This window comes from Talpa europaea (genome assembly GCF_964194135.1).
Source record: "Talpa europaea genome assembly, chromosome: 7".
NCBI classification, from domain to species: domain Eukaryota; kingdom Metazoa; phylum Chordata; class Mammalia; order Eulipotyphla; family Talpidae; genus Talpa; species Talpa europaea.
In genome coordinates, this window is record NC_140074.1 from 5,967,699 (window position 1) to 5,987,615 (window position 19,917).

Genomic DNA, 19,917 nt, shown 5'->3' on the forward strand with positions numbered 1-19,917 from the left:
GCACAGCTGGCATCTGCCCTCATGCTACAGGCAGAAGTTGTTCTGTCTCTCTGGAGGCGTGGAAGTGGATCGTGGACCCCAGGGAGTGTGGAACACTTCTAGAAATCCCACCAGGCACCTAGAGGAACCCTCGCAACCAGCCTGGGAAATGGTATCATTCCCTCCAGTCTGTGGATGGAGAACCGGGGGCTCAGGGTAGGCAGCCACTTGGCTGAGACCACACAGCTGCTGAGTGCTGGGGCTGGGAGGTGAAGCCAGGCCTGCCTCAGAATCTAAATCTCTTTCACCATCAAGGGAGGCAGAACCGGCACCGTGTCCCAACCAGGGGTGCCCCTCGGCTTCCCAGCACAGAGAGGCTCAGGGCCAGTCCAGCACGGCAGCTGCACCGCTGGCAAGGAACCCAGGGACAGTTTGGTGCGGGTCCTTGGAAATAAGGCACTCCTTGCCATTCCTTGCTGACGGTGATAACAGTAACGACAATCATTTCTAAGTATTAACAACATGCCGGGCAAGATGCCAGGTCCACTGGGGAACGTTATCGCCTGTCCTTAAAAGGATACTTTCCCCCAGGTGGGTATGTCCCCATTTCACAGCGGAGGCTCAGGTAGGTGCCAGGGCTGTGTGAGCCTAAGCGTGATTCCAAAGCACGGGGCAGGAGGGAGCTGAGAGTCGCCAATCACATAACCCGGAGGAGATCCCCACAGCCTGCTTCCCCCACTCGAGAAAAATCCAGCAAACAAATTAGGCTCCACGAGCCCAGAGCCTGGGGAATACAGGGTGAGCCAGGAGTCAGCTGTGAATAATGCCTCCGTTCAGCAGCGGAGACCACCGCTTCAGGAAGGCCTTCAAGTCCCCTCCGACCACAGCCAAGGTGCCGGGGTTAAATGGAGAAATACCCTCCCGGGGGCCAGAGGGTCCCCAGACTTGGGCTGGCAGAGTGACCCTTCAGTCCTCAGACCCCCGGGGGCAGCCCAAGTGAGGTCTTTTCACATGGGGGCAAAGGACTGGCTCTTCCTTCCAAGCCCATTCTTGGGGGTGGGGGGCTGGGTCTGCAGCTCTAGATTAGTCCAAATGGGGCCTGGCCAACTGGGGTTCCCACTGGTGGGGGGCTCCCACATGAAGGCCTATGGGAGGCCTCCCCAGCTAGGAGAAGCAGCAGCCAGGAGGGTGGGAGCCGGACGCCCCACGCCCCCCACTCCCCCAAAACACACCCCGCACTTCTCCCGGGCTGGTGCAGGAGGAAAGGTGAGCCGCCCAGGAAGGCTCTTCCCGGTGTAAACACATCCACGGAAAGGAATGTGCTGGAAGTGCGGGGCTGGGCCACTGGAGCTGCAGCCAGCTGGGGTAAATTTAGAAAGAAAAAACAGTCACCCCAGGACTCAGACGGCTTTTTGTGAAACTCGGAGTCTCCCGGGCCCCCTTCTGCTGAGGCCGCGCATCCTACCTGGGCGGGAGCGCCCAGGGGGACCGTCCGGGCGCAGCGCAGCCCCGGGCCGGGCCGGGCCGCGGGGAGGCCGGGCCGCGGCGGCCCCGGCGGCGCAGCGGGCGCGGGTGGGCGCGCGGCCGGGCAGGGGCCGGGCCCTCCGCACACGGGGCTCTGGGGTCGCCAGACCCGGGAGCTGTCTTACAAGCGATCAGACTCCATTTTGTGACAGATTTTTGGACTCCCACCGACCCTCCCCCCTTCCGGAGCCTCCTCCAGGAATTCGCCACCTCCTCAGGATAGAAACCCTTTCCAGACGAGCGACAGACGCAAGACAAGACTTACATAATTCTACTTGGCCAAGCCGCCCAGAAAGAAAATGGGGGGTGGGGTGGGGTGTAGGTTACGGTGTGTTTTGTTTTGTTTTTTTTTCATGCTCCTCAGGTGGAGGAAGGAGAGGCGCTGCAGCTTTGCGTGGAGAGGCCGAGCTCCCTCCCGGCGTCTCACCCGGCCTTAGCAGGAGCTCGGGCTGCGATGGGCCAGGAGAACGATCCGAGGCTTTTATTATTATTTTTTTTTTTTAAAGAACAAACCCCCAAAATTGCTTACGGGGCTGGGGGGGTGGGGAGGAGACTTTTCGAGTTATGCAAGAAAATGCCCCAATACGCGGCTCGCGCTCTGCCCTGCCCTTCCAGGACGAGAGGGGAGATTTTCTCAAATACTATTTAAATGCGCCCGAACGTCAATTAATCACCCCTGTGGTGCGTAAAATAACGTGGCGCTTCTGAGTGTCAGATCTTAACACACAAACGCAAAGGAAGAAGAGACGCCTACGAAGCCAGCAACCTCTTTCTATGCACCGAGCCCAGCAGCTCCTCGCAGGACGGAGACACGTTTTTCAAAAGTTCGGGGGTAGGGGGTGGTTTGCTAATTTCCCAATATCGCTGACGCAGACTCCACAAAATCAAGAAGGCACGTTTCTGCGCCCCCTTGCCTGGATGCTCGTCTGAAAAGCATTTACACACAGATGCAATAAATATGCATCTGCGATCCTCAAAGAAAAAAATCGTGAACTATATTTTTATTGTGCAGAGAACATCGCTTCCCAGTGAGCTCCTGCCTCCCTCGCTGGCCGCTCTCCCTGGAAACGCTGATGCGCCCGACTCCCCGGGTATGCGTCCAGGGATTTCCACCACAACAATCCCTCCTCAGCCCCCAACCCGCCCGCCTAGTGCAGATACCTAATTGGCATTATTGGAAGAAAGAGGGGTGAGGGAGGAGGCGCGGGAGGGGCGTGAATAATGCTCGCCCTCAGGCTGCAGCCCGGGAGGACCCCTCTCCGGATTCTGGACCTGAGAACGCCCTGCTCCAAAATCCACTCACAAGCCCCCGCCTCCTGCACCCTCTTCCCCTGCACACAAGAACCGAGCTCTTAGGTGACCTTATTTTTCTTTTTAAAACAAATATTCTTCCTAGCGAACAATCACAAATGTTTAATGTCTAATTGTTTTGTAAATGAGGGGTTGGCCTCTCAGCTGTAAGGAAACACTCGATCAAATTTGTGACTTCACAGTTTCTGTGTTCTGAAGAGCCAGGGCACATTCTCTCCTTGTTTTAAAGAGAAGCTTCATCAACTACTGGGAAGATGGGGTGGCGGTGGGGGAAGGTCAGGCAGATATGCACAGAGGTTGGAAAAAGTCTTTCCATATGCAAAAAAATAATTTTTTTCAAAAACCTGCACGAATGACTCGGAAGCCATTTCCAGTGGTCTGGACCTCTTGCCCTCACGTGCTGAATTTTCCAGGCTGGTGGCTGAGTGGGAAGTGGTACTGCCAGACCCGAGCTGGGACTGCCAAGCAGAGCAAGCTAAGGGGTGCGGGACGGCTGGGTGTGGGTGGGCTGGAGGTTGGGGAGCCCTGCGAAACCACATCCACTTTCTGTCTTATTTGTGCCGCTCTCTGCCTGCCTGGCCCCGCACCTTGTCTCAGCACTAGAATTCCACCGGGACACAGCACACACTGACCAATGGCACTGTGCCTAGCCTGGGGTGCTCCGTGTGGAGGGGGAGTCCTCAGCTGGGCTCTGGGACCAGAAGGAGAGCCGACTCTGACTGGGATGCATTCCTTCCCCAGAACCCCCAGTCGGCAGGAAGAACAAGGCACAAAAAGCAACCCCTGCCAGGTCACTAGACCAGGAAAGTAGAGTCAGGTTAGAGGCTGGCATGGGGCTCACCAGCGCCTTTCAGAGTTGAACCCCGCGCCCTCTCTGGGGCCCCCACTATTTCCAGGCCTCAGACAAGCTGCTCCGCCTCCAGTCAAGGTCTGTGTTCAGGACAGTCCCTGGACAGAGCAGGCAGGTTGCCTTCACCACTGGCAGCTGGCAGTCCGCAGCCCCAACCCCCCAGGCTTGGGCACCCGAGTCCCTGACCACCTGAGCAGCCCCCATCTGAAAGGGTTTTTCAGGTCTCACTAGAAAGTTCTCACAATCGCCCACTTGTCTCTGTGATGCGACCCTGGGGATCCCACACCTCTCTGTCTCCCTCCCAGTCACACAGCCACAAAACCCAGAGAGTCAAAGAAAGAAACTGCATCGAATTTTATGTATCTCAGATCCTTTCCCAGACAAATCCGTGGTCTCTGCTAAAAACAAAAGTGACCAGGTACAGCTCTGGCCTCAGCCCTCAGGTCTGGGCTAGCAAGGGGCACAGCAGGCCACCCCCTCCCCAACGCTTTCACACCACCGGAGAGAGACCTGCTGGGAGGGCTAACTTGGTCAGGTCCTCATCCCCATGGGGAGCCCCAGATTGTGGTTTGCCACCTCTTCAGGTCCTCTCCCCAGACCCCTTCTCCAGCCAACAAAAATCGTAAGCGCAACCTTCCCGCATGGAACGGTCTGGGGAGGACACTCTTCTCTCCATCAGGGACTAAAGGTGCAGCAGAGGAGGCGGGCATCTCTGTGTGCTCAGGTACTTCATCACACCAGCTACTCCACCTCCTTGCTCCCGGAACCCCAAACTCCCACAAACCCCGCCTCTGGGCCGGGGAAGCACACTGCCAAGGCCTGGCTCCCTACACCACTGCTTTCGTTTGGAAATCATTTTTTTGATCCCCAATTCAGGCCTCCGCGGGGCCAGGCCCTGTCCCGGGGTGCGGCATCATATGCACCGTTTCACCAGGGGCCTTGTCTTGTACCCCAACTCTGCCGCCGGGTGCTGCTTCCCAGACAAAGGGTGGTACCTAGGGCCGGCTGGAGCCTCCCTCCGGGTCACCCCACCAGTGTGGGCCCGGCTGTGAGGGTTCGCCCGCCCGGCCAGAGACGCTCGGCCCGGGGAGCCCTGCAAGGGGACGGCCCTGCGGCGGGGAGCAGGGCCGGCGGCTGGGCCGGCGCGGGCCGGCCGGCGGCGGCGGGGGGCCGGGGTGCCGGCGGGCGGCGGGAGGGCGCTTACTGTTGGTAGTCTTGTTTGCAGTAGAGTTTGCGATCCCGGAAGTAGCAGCTGGTGGTGAGGGCCTGCTGACACGCCGCGCACTGCAAACACTCCTCGTGCCAGGACGACTCGTTGACTCGCATCAGGAAGCGGTCGGAGATGGGCCGCTGGCAGCCCTCGCACACGGCGGGATGCGGGCAGTCGGAGCCTGCGGCGCACAGGGCAGAGCCGCGCGGTCAGCGCCCACGAGCCGGCCGCCGGGGCCCGGCCGCGCGGTGCCCGCGGCTCCGCGTCCCCCGCGAGGGCTGCCCGGGAGCGCCGTGCGCCGCCTGCGCGCCCACGGCCGCCGCGCCCGGGCCGGGCCGCCTCCCTCGGCCGGTCGGTGCCGGAGCACGGACGCCAGCGGGGAGAGGCCGCCGGGCCTCCAGCGTCGGCCCCGCGCGGCGCGCCCCTTCTCCCGAGGCCCGGCGCGGGGGCTGACACCGCCGGGAGCACGCGCGGCGCGGGGTGGCCGGCCGGGACCCCGGCCGGGGAGGCGAGGTTGGGGCTGCCCGCTGGTGACACGCCCCAAGGTGGCTTTCGTGGTCTTCTGTCCCCAACCACCGTCCCCCCCCCACCGGGTTTGGGTGGCCCAGGGGACATTTTCTTCCTCGTAGAAGCTCCCGCTCCCCAAGGGGCCTGGCACCCCCACCCAGCGCGGTGAGGTGACTGCTCGGTCCCCCACCGGCCCTGACACCCGCCTCCTGACCCCGTCCTGGAGTGGCGGCTCCAAGACGGGGCGGCGAGGATGGCGAGCGGAGCTCGCGCTGGCCTGTCCCCCTCCTCCTGAGCGCCGTCCTTGCACCCCGTCCCCTCGGGGCGCCGGTCTCCGCGGGCGAGCTCCCCAGGAGCGCACCCCGCTGTCCCGCAAACCGTTTCCCGGCCCGGCCGGGCGGCGCGCCCGCGTCCACTCGGGCCCGAGCCCCGCGCCTGCCCGCGCCCCGTCGGGCGCCCGACCCCGCGCTCACCCAGCAGCACCCCCAGCGTGGCGGGCCCGGGGCGCAGCGCGTGCTCCTCCATCTTGATGCCGTCCAGCATCTTGGCGCAGTCCGTCTGCCCGCGGGGGAAGCACCGCTCCAGCGACTCGGGACCTGTTGCTATATCCATGGGGCGCGGGGCGCGCCGCGGGCCCCGCCGGCCAGGGTGCTCGCCCGCCCGCCCTCCCGCCGGCCCGCCCGCCGCCGCCGGGGCCCGGGAGCCGGGGAGGCGCGGGGCTGCGGCCGGGCGGCCGGCTGTCCCGGGCGGGCGCGCAGCGGCGGCGCGCGGGCCCCGGGCCCCGGCGGCGCGCGGGCGGGCGGCGGCGGCCGAGTCCTCGCCGCGCCCCCGGGCCGCCGCCTCGCGCGCTGCTGTCACCTGCTCGGCGCCCCGGGCCGCGCGGACGCGGCGAGGAGACCCGGGCGGCGGGCGCGGCGGCGGCGGGCGCGGCGGGCGGGGGAGGGGGCGGGGGTGCAGGGGCGGCCCCGCGGGCCGGGGGGGCGCGGGCGGCGCAGCGGGGTCCCGGGCGGGGCGCAGCGGGCCGCGGGGCTCCGGGCGCGCTCCCCGCGCTACTCCAGTGCCATGGTGCGCCCGCCGCGCCGCTCGGTTTAGAGCCGGGGCCGGCGGCGGAGGGATACCCGGCCCGCCGCCTCACGCGCCTCAAACTTCCTGACATTTGAACTCATTGGCGCGCCGCGTATCCCTGCGCCGGGATGCGCCGGCGGCTCCACGTCAAATAGTGCCGGCGCCGCCCCCCCCGCGGGCGGGCGCCCCGCGCCCCGGCCCGCGCCCCGCGCCCCGCGCCCCGCGCCCGGCCAGACGCCCGGCCGCCCGCGGAGGAGGCCCGCGCCCCGCCCGGGGAGAGCCCGCCCGGGACGGGGCCGCCGCGCGTCCCCTCGGCCTCGGCGCTGGCGGGGCCCCGGGCCGGCTCCGGGCGGCGCGCGGGGCTCCGAGGGCTCCGCGGGCTCCGCGGGGACCGCGGCCCGGGCCCGACCGCCGCCGAGGTAGGTGCGCGGGCGGCGGCGGCCCCTTCCCGCGGCCGAGGCTCCGCGCGGCGGCCGGGCCGGGCTCGGGGCGCGGGGTCCCGCGGGCGCGCGGCCCGGCCCGGGGACGGGAGGGCGGCCCGGCCCCGCGGGGGCTCCGGGCGGCGCCGGCCGGGGAGGCTGAGGAGGCCGAGCGAGGCCCGGGGCGGCCGCGGAGGGGCGGGCAGGTGGGAAGGTCAGGCTCGCGGTCCTCGGGGCGCCCGGGCCGGGCCGGGCCGGGCCGGGGTGGGCAGGCGGGCGCCGCCGCGCGGGACCTGCGGGGAGGGGCGCGAGCGGCCGCGGGGGCCCCACGGTCGGAAGCCCGGACGGCGAGCGTTGGGGCGCCCGAGGGGAGTCGGGTCGGCGGGTCTCGGCGCGGAGGGGCCGCGCCGGGCGGGGGCCGCGCTCGGCCAGCAGGGCCCGGCGCGCCTGGGCCGCGGGAGCCGACGCCGGCGAGACGGAGCGGGGCCCGGGCGCCCGCACAGCCCGGCACCCGCGCTCCGCGCCGGCCGCTGCGTCCCGCCGCGCCACAGCCCGCGGCCGGCCGGGCGGCGGGTCCCCGCGGACGGCGGCCCGCCCGGGAACTGGGGGGCCGGGGCGGTCGGGGAGCCGGCGCGCACGGACCTGGCGAACCGCTGCGGGGCGGCCCCCGCCCCTCCCGGAGCCGCGCAGCGGTGCGGAGCGGGGCGGGGGCGGAGGGCAGGGGAGGCGGGTCCCCTGACCCCGCTGGAGGCGAGAGGGCGGATCGGATTTGGAGGCTGCGGGAGGCTCGGTCAGAAGTGGCCCCCTGTGCCGCGGGGCCCCGCGGAGGGGCCCGGCTTTGTGGGGGATTAAAGGCTCCCGCCCCGGCCCGGTACCTGCCTGTGTGTCGGCGGGTGTCTGTGTGTCTGTGCGGGCGTCGCTCCCTCCCCCCGAAGCTCTGGCGCGCGGGTGCGCCCGGGGCGCTGGACACCTCCAGTGTTCTGTGTCCCTGCGACTTTCGGGGCTCAGAGTGTGTGAACCTGGGGCGCATCCCCCTGCATCCTTGCGTGTGTGTCTGGGTGCGAGTCTGTGGTCATTCGATGCCCGGGGCTTCTGGGTTTGGAGTCTTTGTGTGTGTCCCTCTGTCTGTCCCTCTGTGCGGTGCGCACTTCTTTGTGCGCCTCTCGGCCGCCGGGTCGCGCCGGGCTCCTCTCCTGCCCGCGCGTCTCCGCGCCACCCTTGCTGGTTTGCACGTAGGAGTTTCTGATACTTGTGTGTGCTCGTGTGTCTCGCAGAGTTTTGAGGGTTTGGGGGAGGGCGGCGTGTGGCTTTGTGCGCGCGCGTCTGCCTGTATGTCTTCGCCTCTTTGTGTGTCTGTGTCCAGGAAGGGGGGTGAGTGGATGTGGAGCTTCTGTCACTCGCCCCGGGCCCCTGCCCTGTGCAGTCTTCCAACCTCGACCCTGAGCTCCGGCGCCCGGGCCTGGGCCGCCTGGGCCGGCATCTGGGGCGCGGGCGCGGCTGCCTCCGGGAGCAGCCGGGCGGGCGAGGCTCGCGCGCGCACAGCCGGAGGCGCAGAGTCGGAGGGCGGACGGGCCGTGCGCTTTCTGCCCTCTGCTGGCAACGCGGCCTCCCTGCACCGCTGTCGGGCGGCGGCCGGCCGGGCTCAGGGTCCTGGCTCCAGGCTTCGACCGTGCGTTCTCTGTGAGGGCGCCCCGGGGTCCTCTTCCACCCCAGACCCTGGACTCCAGACTCCTCCGAGTCCCTTCCACCCCTTCCCGGCTCTCCTACCCCCCACCTTCCCAGTGCCCAGCTTCTTCCGCTCCGCACGTCTCTTCGACGGAAAGGGGCCTCCTTTGGCCGGCCCTCGAGGTTTTGTGAGCTTCCACTGGCCGCCAGAGCCCAGTGGGGCCTCCTGCTGCCCACGGTCTCGCTCCTGGGGCCTCCTGAAGTCTGTGTCTTAGCGCAGAAGATGCGGGGGAGACTCCCCTTTCGGGAGTCTGGGCTGGTCTGTCCTGTGTGCACAGAATCTTGGCCGGCTCAGGCCGCCAGCACCCCTGCCTTCCTCACAGCCAGCGGCCAGCTAGCGTGGGGACCGGGGAGAGTGGCGCTTAGGGCCCGGGAAGCTGTGAGGTGTGGGGGCCCATCCCAGGTGCGGGGTGCCTCTTGGTCTGGGGGCAGGACTGCTTAGCCCACAAACCCCGGGGCTCCTCTGCCCTTCAATGTGTTCACTGCTGATGTGTCCCCCCGCCGCCCCCACAGTCTGGCTCACCCTCTAGGCCCAGCTCCTTGCCCTTCGCTTGCCTCTGCTCCCATGCCCTGGGTCCTCGCTCATGGCCATCGGAGGCCCCTGGTCTCTCCCAAGCACTATCCCGGCTCCTGAGCGGCTTCCGCCGTTGAGAGGAGACTGGACAGCGGAATGGGGCCTGGGTAGGGAGTCCACACAGCCCTGGGCGAGGTGGCCAGCGCCACCTTCCTCCAGTGGTGGGATGGGTACCTGCTGATGCCCCTGGGGACCCTGGGCCCGTGGTGGCAGCCCTGCTGGCCCCAGTGCATTCCGGCCAGTCGGGATTCTCTCCGGTCAGACTTAGCCAAGAAAGAGCTTCTGATTCCGCCCCACCGTGCTGGCGGTTTGGAATCCCTTGGAAAGAAGAAGGAATGGAGTGAGAAGCTGTGGAGGGGGGAAGGGGGGCATCTTGGGTCCCCCCACCCTGCAGATGCCCCACCTCCCACCTCCACTGAACCCTTCACTATCCACGTCTTGCTCCCCTCCTTAGGGCCCTGCATTCCCCACCGGTGAGGTACCGGAGCTCACGCGGTCCGCTCCTGTAACCCCGCCCCAGGGAGCAGTGGGGCTCTCTCCACTCCCTGCGCTGTGCATCTGACCTGACTGAGAGGCTGGGCCACTTGAGGCTACAAACCCCAGCGCAGGGCCAGAGTCCTGGGCAGGGGCGGAGTGTGGGCGCAAGGACCGGGAGCCCTACGTTCCACGCCGAGCCCGGGCTGCCGGAGTGCTCAGGCCCATTCTCCCCTGCCCAGGCACCACTGGCACCTACGATGCTCGGATCCCCGGCGGAGGGCGGCTAGATTGGACCAGGGACACCCCAACACATATTCCCATCTGCAGCCTGGGCCTGGGCCGGGAGCTCTGCAAGCGGAGCCCAGAGACAGCAGCACAGAAGTCTGAGCCTTCCCTGGCCCCCAGCCATGCTTGACCTCGGGACTGGTGGGTCAGAGGCTCAGGCCCCTGCTCAGCTAGCAGAGATGGATGTGCGTGATCAGTCCCCTCCCTGCAGCTGGGAAAAGTGTCTGTGGTCTTCTGACGCCGGGGGCTCAGAGGCCCTGAGTCTGGTGGAGGTGCCCATATCTGAGTGACTCAGGAGGGGGCCAGGCTGGGTCCCTCTGGCTCAGGGTTGGGAGCAGGTTCTCACACTCCCACCTGGGGTTTTCTGGGATTTTTGGCAGTTTGCTGGTGAGGCACCACGTATGTGGCCCTGAGACTGTGCTGGTGGATGCCCGTGTCTATTGTGGGGCCACCATCCGGCCCCAGCAAAGCCCCTCTGTCCTCCCTCCAGCCCAGCCCGACCCTCGGCCATCTGGCCGGGCCTCTGACCTTGGCCTTCCAGAACAAGGTCCTGCTCATTAGTCACGGGATGATTTGGTGGGGCAGGAGATCAGACCTCAGGTCCAAAGGCTGCTGGGCCCTCTGGTGGGAGCTTCGAGAAGGACGGTGCCAGGCCAGGCGGAAGTTTGCGGCGGTCCAGAGCAGGCCCCCGGGAGTTCCTCCATCCTGGTTCAGGGAAGTCCTGCGCCTCAGCTTCCTCCTCTGCAAAGTGGGTGTCACACCAGCATCTAGCCCACAGGGCTATTGAGAGGACACCACGGGAGTGCTCAGCACAGTGCCTGCACACAGTAGGCGTCTCTAAATATTTTTGAATGGTTGAATGAAAGGGAGTCCCCAGGGCTGCCGCCTCCTGCTCTCATCAGGGCCTGAGCTAGCCGCCCATCTCCCGTTAGGGCAGGTGAAGCTCATGGCCGGGCAGCTGTGGACTGGGCACCTGGGCATCCCCTGCACTGCCCAGACATCCAGCACGACAGCCACAGCCTGTGCTTGCCCTGGGTCTGTAGCGTGGGGCTGGGCTGGCCCTCCCAGCCAGACCCCTGGAGGGCAGCGGAATTAGGGGCTTCAGCCTGATGCATCACAACCACCATGTGGGACTTTAGGTGCCATTTATATTTATATTTTAAAAGGCACTTTCCTCAAGAATCTTTGCACTTCTTGCCAAATGGATGGGCTGGGTTATTTCAGCAACCCATCTATAGAACCAGGGGCTTCCCAGACCCGAGGACCTGAGCCAGAACAAAGAGAAGGCCAAGAACTATTTGGAGCCATAAAAACCCCATTAAGAATAACTGGCAGAAAGGCATTTTATATGAATTGGACACAAATGCACAAAAGCAAGAAAGTTCATTGGTCTCCACCCCAAAAGTCCACGGCTGGGTGTGATACAGGGACCAGTGCCTGTCCTATTTGATCTTTATCTTAAACCCACTTCGAGCCGCAGGGATCAGCAGAGTCGGAGGTACCCCCTTCCTGTAATTGTTTGGTGTCTAGTAAAAGTTTTTATGAGTGTCTGTGCAAATAAATGCATTTGACGTGCATTTGTTTTGGCAAGTGCCGCTTTATATAGGAGGCGTGTGCATCTTCTGTTGGTGCTCAGAAGAGAAAAGAAAGAGGGAAAATCAAATCAAGACATGGGGACCAGGCTGAGGGGTGGATCCGGGCAGTCCCAATATGTACTAACCCCCTTCTGATATTGGGGGCTCCGGGGCACCAGGCTGCTTCAAATTGAATTTGCAGCCATCAGGTCTGCGGCAGGGGGCTGCAGGGGGGTTGACAGTGGGCTTGGTGAAACCTGGACTCTAAGAAAGCTTTTGGGAAACAGAGCTCGGCCTGCCTTTTGATTACTGTCCTCTGGGTATTTTGGTGAAATAAAATGAATAATAAAAAAGGGTGAGGTTTTGGGGCACCACTTCTCATTGATGTGGCGGGGAATGCCTATTCCTCTAGAACTTGAGCTCAGCAGAATTGGGCTGAGAGGCAGTTAGACAGAAATGTGGCTCCCAAGTCCTTTTCAGACAAGGCAGCCAGGGTGGGGTGGGACGGGTGTTCCCCAAGGGTGAGGGGCCAGCGCAGGGGGGAGAGGCTGAGAACAGCCATCCCCGTGTCAGGAGTCTGCCCACAGGTGTGCTGGGTGTCTCTTCCCAGCGGTTTTGATTTATATGCTCTCAAAGGATCTTAGCATTTTTTTCCCTGACATATAATACACATATGCAGAAGTGCACACGGCATAAAATCACCAAGGGGGCACATTTGTGTCCCCAGCATCCCTAGATCAAGAGAACATCCTGGGTCCCAGAATCTCTCCTCATGCTCCTCCCAGGCAAGCCCACACTTCCTCCAAGGAAACCCCTGTCCAGTTCCTATCACCCTTCGCGAGTCTTTGAATTTGACGTAAATGGAATCATACAGTCTATACCCCTGACATTTCAATAATGACATTTTTGCATAAACGTGGATTTTTCTCCCCCCAAATCAGAGGCCTGATAACCAGGGACTCTCATTCCAACAGGCCTTTGATATCGGAACTGAGTTTTGCCCTCTGCCCTCCTGCAGCGGGTACGCCGACCCCTTCCCCAGGTAGGACAAATCTCTCTCCAGTTGGCCATGCTGCATTTGTGTTGGTAATTCCTGCTGTAAATCTAGAACTTCTCCCCCATCTCCAATCCCTCCCCCAAAGGAATTGTCGCCTGTACACTGGGGAAGTGCACCCAGAATCCTCTCTCATCCCAGGCCCCCCATCCGCATCCAGTACCCTCTGAGGTAGAAATCACACGACCTTTGAACAGGTGAGGAAATCAGCACCTCAGAGAGGTGAAGTCACTTGCCCAGGGTCACACAGCATTGTAACAGATCCTGGATTTGACCCTGGATTGGCCAGAGTCCAAGCCTCAAGCTCTTGTCACCTCTCCACACAACTCCCTTGGGCAGCCAGGCCCAGGCGTGAACAGTCATCCCCTCCCCTCCTTCCAGCACAGAGGAAGCTGGACTTTTTCCAAAGGAAATGCTGGGAAACACAAAACCCCAAACAGCAAAGGGGGCAGGGGTGATTCCCAGGCCCGCCAGCCCAACCTCAGGTGACACAGGTCTGGGAAGGCTCCTCTGGACTGGGGTAGGCCCCCAGGGCAGCAAGGGAGGCCGCAGGTGCCCTTCCCTGGGCATCCGCCATACCCCTGGTGCTTCCCAAATACTCACAGTGGGCCGGGAGGTAGGCGGGATTACTGTATAGACCCATTTTCCAGATGAGAAAATCGAGGTCCAGAGAGATCAGGGGTCTTGCCTTAGACCACAGGCTGGGCTGGGATGAGTTCATTTGATTGCCTTGACTGGGTGTGACTGGAATGCCTTTGCTCGCCTCTGAGCCTCTCTCTTCCACTCTCCTGTCATGACAAGGGCACAGCCAGGCGTTTCCTCTCAGCGGCTCAAAGATTCTGGAGTCTGGTCGGCGTGACACCGGGTCTAATTTCAGGAGCCACATGGTGGTTCTCAGGGCCTCGGTTTCTTCATCTGGAAAGTGGGAATATTACACTTTCCATTCCTATTTATGAGTTCAGCGAGGTTGTGGGCTTTTGGATCTGAAAGAATTGACAGTGCCCTGTTAGATGGGGCAGGAGTTCACTGAGGTGCAAAGGTCCTGAGGCAGGAAGGAACGCGGCCCGTGGGAAGCCTGGCTGGTTCAGAGCAGGGGCGGGGCTGCAGGTCTGGGCAGGAGCCTGACCACAGGGCATTGCAGTGGTGCAGAGGAGTGTGAACTTGAACCCTAGGGTAGTGGCAGGCATGGGAGGGTTTAAACAGGGTAGTGCCCTAGTCAAATTTGGCTTTTAGGGATATCTCTCAGGCCGCAGTGAGGGGTGAAACTACAGGCGGGAGGCCAAGTGACGAGGCCTTTGGGTTTCAATATCTCTTTTGTGTGAGAGGAGGCTGGGCGGTCCACAGAGCAGACCTCATCCTCTAATTTCCCATAGAGGTTGTGTTTCCAGATTTAGGGTTTCATGTTACACAGAGTTATTCTTTCTGGAATGTGTCCCCCGAGCAACCCTGCTGGACCCTCCATGAAAGGAGGGGCTCTTCTGAATGCAAATACTCATTTATGCCAAAAAAGTAGAGCATCCCGCCCCTGGGCCCCAGACAGTCCCGCAGCCCAGAGGGACAGCGGGGGGCTCAGGAATTGGGATCGGCTGCAAACATCAATAATAATAATAATAAAGGTAATAATTAACACTTATCGATGGCAGACAGTCCCAGGTCCTGTGTGATGCCGCTAACAGCTGTGAGCTCATGGAATCCTGAAGGAAGCCCGGGAGGTGGCTGGCATGATGCCATTGGACAGATGAGGAGAGCGAGGTTCTGAGCGGGGTGTGCTTTGTTCCAGGTCACGGAGGGCCAGAGCAGGCTGGTGGCCACTGCCTGCACGCCACCACCTGTGGTTGCTGGGCAGCCTTCCGAAGGGCGGTGACCTGGTGTGTGGTTGAACGCTGGGATCCAGACAGCCATACAACTGTTCCTATTGCACAGAAGAGCCAGAAAATTCCATCTCTGCGTCCAGTCTCCACCTACACTTCAGCCCACGCCATCTGCCTGGCAGAGCTATTCTCCCTGGAAGAGCTGGGTAATTCAGACTTTTCCAAACCCAGGGAAAGTCTCCAAGTGTGGAATCCTCCCAGTGACCTCTAAGGCCCCCTGGCCCATGCCCACTGCCCTGCCCTCCTCTGCCTCCTTATCCCCCACTCTCTGAGCTACCTGCCAAGCACATTGGCCTGGTTTCTGCTGCGCAAGCAGCTCATGGGCTCTCCCGCCTGCAGGCTCCGAGCAGGCTGTGTTCCCTCTGCCTGGAAGGCTCTCTCCACCCCTTCTCCTGGCTCACTCCTATTCATCCTTTCTGTCTCAGAGTATGGGACACCGCCTCCCAGAAGCCTGCCGTCGCCTCCTGCACTGGCTTAGCTCTACCTCATGTTTTCAACAACATGTGTTCCTCCTTGGGGGTTACCTGTTCTCCACGCTTCCTCCAGTCTCTTATGGTCTCAGGGAGAAACCCAGGAAGCAGTGATGGGGACAGCAGCCTCCGGTGTCCAGGGGGAGGTGGCGGGGGCGAATGCCATTGAAACAGAACGAGGCCCATGAAGGGGCTGGAGGCCCGCCTCTCCCACGTGTTCTGGCTGAGGACCCAAGGCCAGAACCAGCCTCTCACCGGAGGCGATGAGTCTCCTGCTGGCCGAAGGACCCCCGCCCTGGCTTCATGCCTTGGCTGCCTTCCCTCCTGCCCAGCTCATTACAGCTGGGGAGAAGAGAGCTGGGGCTCACAACTCATGTTGGAGAAGATACAGATGGAGACTGGGGCTGCTACCCTCTAGGGGAGAGTGGAATGGTCTGGGGGAGCAGAGGCAGCAGGCAGGTGGCGGCGGGGGATGGTGAAAGGCGAGGCTGCTCTCTGGGACATCTTGATGACAGCCCCAGGGGCATGTCCCGGGGCCACTGTGATGGTCTCACACAGCACAAGGGGACAGGAGGAGACCTCCAGAGGCCTGGTCTCTGTGGGAAGTGCCCGCGGGTGGCGATGACTGGCAGGGTCCCATGCTCAGCCCTCAAGCCCCCGCGCGCCACCCTCAGCGCCTCAGCCTCCCGCGGGGCAGCCCCCTGGCGGGCACGTGGAAGGTGACAGTCCCTCAGGGAGCCGGCAAAAAAAACTGTTTTCAGAGTGTTGGGGTGTAGGAGCAATTTAAGAAATCCGTTTCCAGCCATTTCTTTGAGCAGCTCATTCCTTTTTAATAAAAGAATGTTAATTAGCACAACACAAACAGCCATTTCCACACGCAATGTTCTCAACTGAGGAAGCACCCCCTGGGGAGGAGGGCAGGCTTTGTGGGGGTATGGGGGCCCTGAGCGGGGGTTCTAGGCTGCACAGGGGGCCTGGGAGAGTCCAGGGCTATCTGGGAAGGCCGAGGGGTCCAAGGAGAACCCCCAGGCAGGGTAGGGCCGTGCTGGGAACAGAGGTAATGGGAGGTGATGGGAAGTGATGGAGGTGAGCGGAGATGAGGGGAGGGGAGGTGAGGGGAGTTGAGGGGAGGTGTGCCCTAACATGCTGGAGGGGCTGGAAAAAGCAGGCTTGCATTTTCCTAGCGAGTCCACACAGCCCAGAGGCTGTCGGTCCACTTGAACATCTCCCCGACGGTGCAACGGCCACTTGAGAGATTAGGTGTTGAGTTGGGGATTTCTTACAAAAGTACAACGCAATTTTGCATGTGATTCTGGGTGTTTCTAAGATCTGACAGATGGGTTAAGAGGAGATAAAAATCATAGTTATTTTTCTTGCAGTTTCTGAGACACTGTAAATTCCAACTCTTCGTCTGCGGTTCCCCATCTTCGTTTTTCCTTAGAAGTGGCCTTACGTACACTCACGCTGTCTTGCCACCAGCGTGGAGGCCCCACCCTCTCCAGAACTCTCTTCACCTTGAACTCTGAGCCCACTAAACACCAAGCCCCTCTGCCTCCCCTCCTCCCAAGCCCCAGGCAGCCGTTCTGCTCTCTGTGACTCTGACCACCCCCGGAATCTCCTAGAAGACAAATCTCAGGTGTCCATTCGTGATCGCCTCACTTTGCTTGACAGTGTCCTGAAGGTTCACCTGGTGTCAGGAATTCCTTCTTTAGAGGTTAGCTCTGTCCCTGGTGCCTGTGCCACCCAGTGCCTGTGCCACCTTTCACTTATCCCTTCCTCTGTGATGGCACCTGAGTTGCTTCTCCCCCTTGGCTCTGGGCAGTCATGCTGCTGTGACCATGAGCAACAGGGCATTTCCAAATCCCTGCCACCCATTCTTCCGGGGACTGCTGGCTCATAGGCTAATTCTGTTTTTAACATCTGGAGGAACCGTCGTGCTGTGTTCCATGGCTTGGGCACCATTTTCCCTTCCCACTGGCAGGGCATGAGGGCTGCAGTTTCTCCAAGTTGTCTATTTTTTTTTTTTGTTTTTTGGACAGTAGCATCCTGTCGGGTCTGAGGTGGTGCCTCATTGTGGTTGCTGACCATTTTACCATGTGCTCGTCGGCCATTTCTAAGTGGTCTGTGGAGAAAAGCCTATTCAAGTCTCTTGCCTGCATTTGGATTTTTGTTGTTGAGTCGTAGGAGTTCTTTATATTTTCTGGGTTTTCCCCCCTTACTGGAGATCCAGTTTGCAACTATTTCCCCCCCATCTGTGGGTGGCTTTTCATTTTGTTCATTGTGTCCTCGGAGGCCCAGAGGTTTCTTGACATTCACCTGCATTTTTCAATCTGTCTTTGGTCATTATGAGGTCACTTTTCAGGATGCCGAGCATCACTTTCCAGAGCACCATCTCCACTTTTCTCTCAGTTGTTTGCATACAAATTCATGCACACTGCTAATTACCCGAGGCCACAGACACCTGTTTGCGAAACATTATGCTGCTGGGTTACACTTACTCTTCTCACAGGTATAAATTCATAATCTGCACAGCTTCTGTGTTATAAAGTGGGTTGTAAAGGCTTGTTTGCCACTGTCGCCAACCCCTGTGTGTGAGAGAGGCCACACTCCCAAGGAAAGATTCTAAAGTTACACAAAATTATTTTATCTCCCTTTTATTTTAGCCCATTTGTAAGGTTAGTGCAATTAACATCCAGAATGATCATCAAGTGGGGTCATTTCATGCTAATGCATCTTCCCCAAACCGTGCTCTGTTGGTAAAATTAACTGAGAAAATGCCCCATAATACAACATACTCCGTCAGGAGACACACAGGAGGAATAATTTTTAGGGAAAAACCCTACTGTAAATACTGGCTGTATGATTAATAATAATAATAACAACAACAGAGGCCGCAGCAAGAGCCACCGTTTGTTGGTACCTTCCAGCCTCACACTCTTTCTCGCAATGGCATCTATGAAACGGCCTTATGGGAAAGGCACTCACATGGCTCTTTTTTTTTTTTAAAGATTTATTTATACATTCAAGAACTGGGGTACAGGCCAGAGGTGTGGGGGGTGAGCTGATTCACCAGAGACAGAGTAGGCAGCAGAACAGGCGGATCTACTGAAACACACTGCTGAGGGGAGCAGCGGGGAGACAGGAGAGGTCTCTGTGTCATGTGGGTAGCTCCCTGGCCAGCCATCGATCGAACTCATGCTGCAGTGGCTGGCGATAGCTTGATAGCACTCTCTTTAATTCCTGTGCTACCAGGGAGGCCCCCTTACATGGTTCTTGATCTATCGATGGGGAAACTGAGGCTCAGGCAGGTGAAGGAACTTGCTGGGAGAACTGGGATTTGAACCCATTTCTCAAGGCCCCAGTTCTTCATCAACATGACTCTGCTCTTATCCACCCGGATTCTGCCAGGCTGTGAGTGCCCAGTGCTGCACGGGACTCAAGAGGAGACCCCAGGGGCTGCTAACTGCCCCACTTCACACACCCAAAGTTGGCTGCAGTGCTGGGGTCCAAACCCAGCTGGGTTCTCTCTGCCCAGTGGGGGGTCCTTCCTGGGATGCAGGCTGATTTGGGGAGGGGGTGTGCATCCCCCGAGCCCTCCCATCACCTCTGCTCAGGCAGATCAACTCCCCAGTGGGCTCTCGGAAGAAGGAACATAGGGAAAATAGTTGCCACTCAGGTCACATTTCACACCACCAGGTGACAAGGAGCTTTTCTTTCTATTTCTGGTAAGCTTTTTTAATTATGGAAAACTTAAACCACTCAGCTTCACTGGTCAAAACCCACACCCAGTCCTTTCATCTCCATCCCTCCCCAATTCTCCTCTCCTGATTGTTTATTTGGAGGCAGATCCTGGACACTGTAACATGTCAGCCGCAACTATTTTTGGTATAGCTTTCTAAAAGATAAGGAAATCTTAAGAAGAAAATTAAAACGTTTAGCTATAAACGTGGTCCTACCTAGAGAAATGATCACAAGACACATCTAGTCAATGTTTACATATCCCTGATCTCAGAAATGTTTTTTATACCTTATAAAAAATAAGGCCACCTGTTTCTCAAGTCTCTAAATCTCTAATTTCCCCCACCACTCCTGTCCCTCCCTCCAGCCACCCCACCCTCTGCTTTTGCTGTTTGTCAAGGAGCCTGGTTGTCCTGGCATTTCCCAGATCTGGCTGGCCCTGCTGTAGCCCTGGGGGCTCCTTCCCCAGGGTCCTCTGTCCTCCGCAGTCCCTGTAATTAGACCTCAGGTTCAGCTTTTGGCTCCAGCCCTTCCCACGCTGGGGGTGAGTCCTCGTGTCCTCAGGGAAGCTCATCATGTCCAAGGTCTCGCCTGCCGTGAAGTGAACGGCCGTGGGTGTGCATAGCTCAGCTCCACCACGGATTCGGGATTGCAAAGTGCACATATTCTAACTCCCCCTTCCTTCTTCATTCACAGACACCCTGCTTTGTTGTGCTTTGCTTGTCCTGTGCTTTTCACGAATTGAAGATTTGGCAACTGCGTGGAACAAATCTGTTGAAACCACTTTATTTCCCACAACAGCACATGTTCACTTTGTGACTCTGTGTCACGTTCTGATGATTCTTGAATATTTCACATTTTTTCTTTTTTTCACATTCTTGAATATTTCACATTTTTTCACATTTATATCTTTTAGGGTGGTCCGTGATCGTCGATGCTGTTATTGTCATTGTTTTGGGGTGCCACAATCAGACCCTTATTAGATGGGAACTTCTTCCATACACGTTGTATGTGTTCTCACTGCTTCACTGACTGGCTGTCCCCCCATCTCTCTCCTTCTCCTAAGCCCTGAGGCAAAACACTATTGAAATTAGGCCAATTAATAACCCTCCAGTGGCCTCTACGTGTTCATGTAAAAAGAAGAGTCACACACCTCTCACTTTCAATCAAAAACTAGGGATGCTTAAGCTGAGTGGGGAAGGCAGGTGGGGCGCTGAGTCAGGCTACAAGCTGACAGCGACACCGTGGACGCAGAGGAACAGTCTTCAGGGATGAGACGTCAAC

The 19,917-nt window shown here is 60.2% G+C and overlaps 1 protein-coding gene across 3 annotated transcripts in view; it reads right to left on the reverse strand.

The window, feature by feature from the left end:
- LMX1B (LIM homeobox transcription factor 1 beta) overlaps positions 1-5,993 on the reverse strand; it is a gene marked incomplete at both ends in the record, with an annotated part of 72,745 nt that extends 66,752 nt beyond the window's left edge. For all 3 annotated transcript variants that reach the window (XM_084236120.1, XM_084236119.1, XM_084236118.1), the window contains 2 exons: positions 4,869-5,055; positions 5,855-5,993. In XM_084236120.1, coding sequence (XP_084092246.1) covers positions 4,869-5,055; positions 5,855-5,993 — 326 coding nt within the window. The remainder of the gene's footprint in view (positions 1-4,868; positions 5,056-5,854) is intronic.
- Positions 5,994-19,917: the final 13,924 nt, after the last annotated feature.